This window comes from Notolepis coatsorum (assembly GCF_963971535.1).
Source record: "Notolepis coatsorum genome assembly, chromosome: 15".
NCBI lineage: Eukaryota > Metazoa > Chordata > Actinopteri > Aulopiformes > Paralepididae > Notolepis > Notolepis coatsorum.
In genome coordinates, this window is record NC_140179.1 from 11,801,517 (window position 1) to 11,810,349 (window position 8,833).

Below are 8,833 nucleotides of genomic sequence, written 5' to 3' on the forward strand. Positions count from 1 at the left end.
CCCTGGTTGTCACTATGAAACTGTTAATAAAGAGAGTGGTCAGTGTTTTTGTGTCTGGTGTGCCACCTGGTGGAGATTTACGCTCTACTGAGCGCATCTTTCTAGTTAATGAGGTATTACTAAACCGAAAGTGTGTTATTTGTTAAAACCAGTAAATAGCCCTTGTTTTTAAGCCCATAACAACGGCTTATGTTGCTACTGTTCCTCATTCTCGCTATTCACCCTAAAGAACTAATGTGAACCTACACTCTGGCTCACTGATCCAAATCCAATAACAAAACCCCTCTCTTTTCATCTGGGCTAACAACCCAGATATGTTGTTAGCTTAGCACCTCATTACACATATTTAACAACTGTGTAAGTCGCATGAGGCTTTCAAGACACATTCATGGGACCAGTGTGATCGGTTGCTATGGGAGATGAACACGGGCTAACCTGCGCTTGCAGGCGATACATTGTAACAGGTGCTGAACCATGGAAACTTAACTTTTTTTGTGCAATCGTTTCATTACTTGTTTGTGGGCTAGCTAGATGATATCCTTTACATTACAACTACTGACAAGTTGACAACTGACAGATGGGCCAATCTTTAGGGTAACCGAGTAGATTGGATATGTGAAATGGTTGGATTATTCTTATATCCAGGGAATACCCATCACAGAGCTTTAGTCATCAAGTATGTTCCAACAGTTGTGGGTAATTTTACATCATCCTGTAAAAAAAATGCAATAAGATTGAAAAACAAGATTTTCATTGTACCGAATCTTTAATACTAAGATCATTGTTAATAGAAGTAATCTGTTACCAGTTACCATATAACATATTTTATCTCAATTAAAAAACTGCTGAAAATCTATGTAATATTTACACATTTTAACACATTTCTTTGTCCAATGCAAATAAACTTTGACCAATAATTCTTAAAAGTAGGGACGCACCGATCCAACTTTTTCAGTCCCGATACCGATACCTGGCTTTGGGTATCAGCCGGTACCGATCCGATACCATTATCTGAAAAAATATATAAAATAAAAAGTCTAACCCTAACTAACCTTACTGTCATGCACTTGTCCTAATACACTAACCTACACTGTAGCACTCAACACTTTGATGAATATTGTTACTCAGCTGATAGAGTTGTGCCCTTCCTGACGACTTGTCGTACAGAACGTGTAAGTCACTTTGGATAAAAGAGTCAGCGAAATGACTAAATGTAAATGTAAATACCTATTGTTCAATTAATAAACTCTATGCCTCACTGTGTGGAAGAGACTGGGATCATTCTTTTGTGCAAGGCAACATCAGGCTTGACTTAAAACATTACTTTCCTAACTTAGTGAAACTAAATGTAACAAATTACCACATAGATATAAATGTACTGAATTGTTATTTCTTATTGTATTTATTATTATATATATATAAAAAAATAAGAAAAAAAGTATTAAAAGAAAGAAAATCCGATATTTTTTACCGATACCCGATCCAGCTATTTTAGTGATATCGGGGCCGATATCCGATATCAATATCGGATCGATGCATCCCTACTTAAAAGACATCTTCAATACAGTATGATTTGATGTGCTGATTAAACTGAAGCCAAGCTTTACCTACAGTAACAGACAGTTCTCTGGCAATACCATTTACACAACGTTTGTGCTCTATAGTCTAAAAGGTTGAAGGGGTAGTAGCATTTATTTTAAACCATGGACGTTTTTCAGGAAAACAATATCACATCTTTAGCAAGCGAAACCAGAGCTGGGTGGAACAAGAGAAAGTCCAACTAAACATTGATGCATGAAACACAGTGAAGTTGCCCATACAAGCTCTTCTGGTCTTACACGACTAACGCTGCAAAATATGTAAAAAGGCTACGTTCTAATTTCTAGAGCATAGCATGTGAACGACACAAACATAAAACCGTGACCAAAGTTACCTTGCTGGAAGAAATGTATTTTGTTCCCGAGAAACCTTTCATGACCCTATTAAAAAAAAAAAAAGTACAGGGTATCTTGGTGATCTTATTTTAAACATCTCCGTTTGATGTTTTTGTGCAATAGGTTTAATTATTTTTAATATCAATATGAATATTAATATTAAAGATAGTCATCTTGCCTCTTGAAAGTACCCCCCCAGAAGGAATGTATTAATAAGAAGTTGTAGTAAACACAACACTGCCCTCTGTAGGTATACAACACAAACTGCTACATCACTGACGTGATTTTCTCAGCATGACACTGCTGTCCTGTGAAAACCTCCCATCTCCAAAAGGATCAACGTTTCAGTCAAAAAAACATTTTCAGATGGACACCCATGTATATTTTGTATTACATGTGGCCATAAACAAGCGTACAACATAGAGACCTGTGTGTACACCTTTTATTCAAATAAATACATGAACATTTGAAAAATTGGGAGATACGAGGTTTTCACCAAACAGCCCTCAATGAGCTGCCCTGTTGGCATGAAGAAAGGCACACTGTAGAATAATTAAAAACCGATTTAAAAGATGCATAGAATAATAAAAAAAAAAATAAAAAACACACAGGAAGCTCTATTCACCAGCTCTTTGGCACCAGTGGCTCTTTCTTATGATTGTTTTGGTTTGATTGGATTTGTATCATTTATTTTTTCTTGGCACCTCCTGTGAACATCTTCTTAACACTAACTGGGACACAGGCATTGGATGGAGTCTTTGGCATAACTGTTATGCCTAATTTGTTGTTTCTAAGGTCACTTGGTCATTCTCTACTAGTGAGTGATCTCCTTGCTGGAAGAGTATTTTTTACAGGCAAAACAACAACACGTTTAGTGAAAGTGTGATCTAAAGAGGAGCCCTTTGATGGGCGTCTCGTTCGGTGTGGATGGCGTCCAGTAGTTCTGCATCTGTGGTTTGAGTAAACTATAATTTTCCGTGGAGTTAATGTGGATTCCTCTTCTTATTCAGCGTCTTGGCTGTAGAGAACAATATGTATCTTATATAAATAAGTGTTAAAAATACCGTCCTCAAAAAGCTACTTCCACCTCCAAGGTGAAGAAGTCACAATTATGAACGTTATGCCTATAGTTGCAGCTCCGGCCTCCAGGACAGAGTCTCTTCTGGAACCTTCTAGAGTGTCTCACTAAGGCGCCAGGCGGTAAAAGTGAGCCAGGAACGTAGGGTGAAAAAAAAACACCCTTCAAACGCCGACGTAGCATCTGCTTAGACTAACAGATGCCCGGTCAGCACTAAAGGGACACATGGACTCTTTAAAAAAAGACAGAATTCACGGCTCTATGAGGTGGTCGTCCGTCGGGCTGGTCGGGCTGCCCACCGTGGAGCCGTAGGACTGCTGGGCTTTAGGTCCCTCTGGACTGTTGACGGAGAAGTTGGGGTTCAACACTCTGGGGAGATAGACCTGTGGGGGTAGAGGGTGAGAAGAAGTGACGGCAATGAATGAAGGGAAGTCCATCAAATCATAACCGACCTGCTGACTGCCTCCCAATCGCACGCATACTGTAGCCCTCAGGCTCTTCTCTCCTCCCCCTGGGCCCCCTCACCTACCTCCCTCCTTCTCCCCCTTTCTTCTCTCTCTCCCTCTGGTTCTCCCTTTCTCTTTTCCCCTCTCTCTCTCTCTTTCCTTCTCTCTCCCTTATTTATTGTTGTCCTTGTATACTATTGCTACTGTAATTTTGTATTTTATTTACTTGTATGCGTGTACGTAACCTTGTTTTTGTTACAGCCTGGGAGAGTGGAGGCTACCACGTGCTTCCTCCGACACACGTCCAGCCAATCACCGCTTCTTTTCACCGCTTCTTTTCGCAGCGCGGATTCTCATCGAGAGGGCGTAGCGTGTGGAAGGATCACACTATCCCACTCGGGTCCTATCCGCGCTTAGCAGGCGCCCCGACCGAACTGTAGGAGTCGCTGTTTACAACGACCCGGACCCACCCCGCCAGCTTCTCCCACCCTCTAATACTGCCAATTGTATTAGTGTGAACGGCCAGCCAAGCTGGTGACAACCCCGGAGCTGTGAGCTGGATTCGAACAGGCGAATCCAGCCGCTCCGGGGTTTGGTGACGAACGCAATCTCCGCTCGGCCACCTAACCGCCCGATGCCTTTGCTTTTTGATCAGGCTGCTTTTGTATATGAGAATTTGTTCTTATTGCTTGCCTAGGTAAATAAAGGGTAAATAAATAGATAAATAAAAAAATCAAGCTGATAATGAAAATAGGTCAACAGGATCTCCAGCAGTGTTAAAGCGAAAATTCCCCCTAAAACAGAATCTATAATATTGTGCCATTCCAATGATCAATATTAGATTCAAATTCAATATCTATCCACATAGCATATCCTTAAGCTGGACATTAGAGCGTCAAGAATTCTGTGACATCATCAAGTGAAACTTTTCGGAGTTAGTCTATTGGCAATTAATTAATGAGATGACTTTGTGGGCTCATAGATGTTTTGTTTGTGCTATTCCGCCCAAATGAGTTGTATTTAAATGTAGGGCTTACACATCTGAATCAGAAACTGAAGACACTGGGTGCACTGTTTTGGGGGGTTGGTACGGGTTTATTGTGTTCAGTTCCGTTTATTTTGTGTTGCACTGAATGTCAATTCTGAATGTTCGGGGGGGGGGGCTGTGTGGTGGACACTAGATGGAGGTGTCTCACTTCAGCTTCAGAATGGACACTGATTGGGTGGTAAGGAGGAGTTGACTTAAGGGTGTGGTTGTACCTTGGTTCTGTTGCATTTGTTTGGAAGTAAAGTTCAGAGACTCGATACTCCGTCTGCTCGTCTCATTGATTCACTTCCACAATATATATATATAAACTGTATTCTGGGTCATCATTAAAGTGGTACATTAGAGACAACTGTATTCTGGGTCATCATTAAAGTGGTATATTAGAGACAACTGTATTCTGGGTCATCATTAAAGTGGTACATTAGAGACAACTGTATTCTGGGTCATCATTAAAGTGGTACATTCGATATAACTGTATTCTGGGTCATCATTAAAGTGGTACATTCGATATAACTGTATTCTGGGTGATCATTAACACTTTGAATGCCCATCACAACATATCTCGGGTTATCAGCCCGACCCCTGAATGCCCAGAATTATCGTGAATTTCTTTTTATTAGCGATCTGAATTCATATTTCATCAACCGAGTCTACCGTTGGGAAACCAGCTCCACCAGGAGCTCAGATGTGGAAAAAAAGCGCCCCCTATCGTCTCCCAGATGGTAATGCACCCCTTTGGAATGGACTCAATGAAAATGGGTGAGAAAAAAAACCTCCGGAATCCATCACGCATGTAACCGCAGATGATCCCAGTCATTGTGGAGCCTCAGCACAGCGTGTAATATGTGTTTTACAGTATACGCGTTGGATCAATAAAATGATAGATTTTTGGAATGGCGATCAGGAATTGGAATAATCCATTTGGATACCATCTGATCTCAGGTAAGGAATCTATTTTACCAGTCTTAGGATAATCAGACCTGTTTTCACGGAGATATAAGCTTTTCCCCTATATGTGATATGGCTGTTTGACTGTGCGAGCAATCAGGAACTAAGAGAATCGATTTTCAGCTCGGGCACCAGCGTGCATACGTACACATAATACTATCGATAATCTAGCGTTTATTTGAAAACGATTCATAAATAGGCCAAAAAATTACAATGTTCTAGAATATTACAGTACAGGGCGTTCATCACGGATTCTTTTTTTCCCCCTTGAAAACGAGGGCTTTTCAAAATGCTATAAAACGGAAATGAACCGATAAAAAAACAATCCGCTTCGACAATGTTGACTGGAAAATGAGTCATTGATAAGCGACGGGCAGATTAGACACATAGCCATAATTTAAAACATAGATTAGGCGATATTAATGCTAACATTGAAGTGGATGGTGGGCATTCAAGCCCTAAATGTGCGCCCCCTGCTGGGCACTGAAAGTGTTAAAGTGGTACATTAGAGACAACTGTATTCTGGGTCATCATTAAAGTGGTACATTAGCGACAACTATATTCTGGGTCATCATTAAAGTGGTACATTAGAGACAACTGTATTCTGGGCCATCATTAAAGTGGTACATTAGAGACAACTGTATTCTGGGTCATCATTAAAGTGGTACATGAGAGACAACTATATTCTGGGTCATCATTAAAGTGGTACATTAGAGACAACTATATTCTGGGTCATCATTAAAGTGGTACATTAGAGACAACTATATTCTGGGTCATCATTAAAGTGGTACATTAGAGACAACTGTATTCTGGGTCATCATTAAAGTGGTACATTAGAGACAACTATAGTCTGGGTCATCATTAAAGTGGTACATTAGAGACAACTGTATTCTGGGTCATCATTAAAGTGGTACATTCGATATAACTGTATTCTGGGTCATCATTAAAGTGGTACATTAGAGATAGCTGTATTCTGGGTCATGATTAAAGTGGTACATTTTAGAAAACTATATTCTGGGTCATCATTAAAGTGGTACATTAGAGATAGCTGTATTCTGGGTCATGATTAAAGTGGTACATTCTAGAAAACTATATTCTGGGTCATCATTAAAGTGGTACATTAGATATAACTGTATTCTGGGTCATCATTAAAGTGGTACATTAGAGATAGCTGTATTCTGGGTCATCATTAAAGTGGTACATTCTAGAAAACTATATTCTGGGTCATCATTAAAGTGGTACATTCTAGAAAACTGTATTCTGGGTCATAATTAAAGTGGTACATTAGAGATAGCTGTATTCTGGGTAATCATTAAAGTGGTACATTCTAGACAGCGGTTCTCAACAGGGGTGCCGCAGAGCGCTGCCAGGGGTGCCTTGAGATTTAAAAAAAAAATAATAATAATAATAATAATAATAATTTAGTTCTTTTTGGATTACAGAAAATTATCACTAAAGTGCTAACTGTTGCAGCTGCACTGTTTTCCATGAAAATACCATATTTGGATAAGTTTGACCATTTCTCAAAATCTGAAAATCATTATTTAATAAAACACAGAAAAGGATCACCAAGTTACTCTGGATAAAAGAAATAACTTTACAGACAACATTGAGACAAAGCTTCCTGACACATCTCCATCCAAACTCTTTGAATAACTCATTGAAATCTCATCTGATACCACCTGGAGAGCTAGTTTCAGAGTGTGGTGCTGAGTACCAAGTATCTCATGATGCAGCAGTTAATGTGTTGATACCATTCAGCACCACATATCTGTGTGAAGCTGGCTTTTCATCCATGACGGCTCTGAAAACAAAATATAGGGCCAAGTTGAGCCTTGAGGATGACATGCGTGTTGCCTTGTCAAAGATCTCCCCACGTATTGACCGTATTATTAGCCAGCAGCAGCAGACCTCGCATTGAGCTAGAAATGTCCACTGAGTGAACGAGTGCTTATTTTCTGTATTTATTTATATTTTTTGAGAAATGGTAACTTGGTGATCCTTTTCTGTATTTAAAAAAAATACATGATTTTCTGTTTTTGAGAAATGGTCAAACTTATCCAAATATGCTATTTTTATGGAGAACAGTGCAGCTGCAACAGATAGCACTTTAGTGATCCTTTTCTGTATTTAAAAAAAAATACATGATTTTCAGTTTTTGAGAAATGGTCACACTTATCCAAATATGCTATTTTTATGGAAAAGTGTGCAGCTGCAACAGATAGCACTTTAGTGAACATTTTCTGTAATTTTATTTAAATAAATATGCTATTTGATTTACTACTACAAGCAGTGTAATGTCAACAGTACTAAGCCATTTAGACCTGAAACACCTGTTAATATTGCATTATATAGCCTGCATATACACACAAATGTGTTTCCCGGTTTCTTAAATAAACATTATTTTGAAAGCAAGCACTTTTGTCATCATTGTAGCAAAAAAGACAGGACCGGAAAAGTCTTTATCGTATGTAGGGGTGCCCTGGAATATTTTATTGAACACAGGGGTGCCTTGGCAGCAGAAAGGTTGAGAACCCCTGCATTAGAGACAACTGTATTTTGAGTCATCATTAACTGACCATGCCGTTCTCTGGCGTTCCATCTGCTGCGTCCTCATCCTCTTCCTTCACCTGAAACACAACACACATAGATCATAATCACACACACACACACACACACAGATCATAATCTCACACACACACACACACACACACACACACACACACATAGATCATAATCACACATACACCGGATTCAGGGCTTCCCCTAAACAATGATATATGGGGCGCCATGCCACTATGACTATTTGCTATTTTTTGCAGTGAAAGCTCAGATTCAGAGTTTTATTTGCCACATGGAATCAATACAATCAGAGTTCTTCATACACAATCATAAATATCATACCATGGACAAAAGGAGCAGGAAGAAGAATAAATCTTATAGTTACCTGCCCCTTATTCCTAAACTAAACAAGTATTTACTTGATGGTCGGCGTACAACCTAATTTACACAAAATAATAATTTATACCATATACAAGAAACAAACAATCCACAGTTTAAACAAGAAAACAAATTAAATAATAATAATAATAAAGAATAAAGAATAAAAGAAAGAAAAAAATAAAATATCTCATCATTGTCCAATATGTGATTGCTCGGTCCTCTCACACACCAACACTCCCCTTGTAGTTGTGTGGGCTCAGGTACTTGAAGTGACCAACACTCACCTTGTAGTTGTGTGGGCTCAGGTACTTGAAGTGACCAACACTCACCTTGTAGTTGTGTGGGCTCAGGTACTTGAAGTGACCAACACTCACCTTGTAGTTGTGTGGGCTCAGGTACTTGAAGTGACCAACACTCACCTTGTAGTTGTGTGGGC

General features: G+C 39.3%; 1 protein-coding gene across 1 annotated transcript in view; it reads right to left on the reverse strand.

Annotated features, from left to right (window-relative positions):
* Window positions 1-753: 753 nt before the first annotated feature.
* Window positions 754-8,833, reverse strand: part of tmem63a (transmembrane protein 63A) — a 78,204-nt gene continuing 70,124 nt past the window's right edge. The window contains exons 22-23 of the mRNA XM_084330594.1: window positions 8,034-8,084; window positions 754-3,395 (exon numbers count right to left, since the gene is read on the reverse strand). Coding sequence (XP_084186720.1) covers window positions 3,264-3,395; window positions 8,034-8,084 — 183 coding nt within the window. The 3' untranslated portion in view covers window positions 754-3,263. The remainder of the gene's footprint in view (window positions 3,396-8,033; window positions 8,085-8,833) is intronic.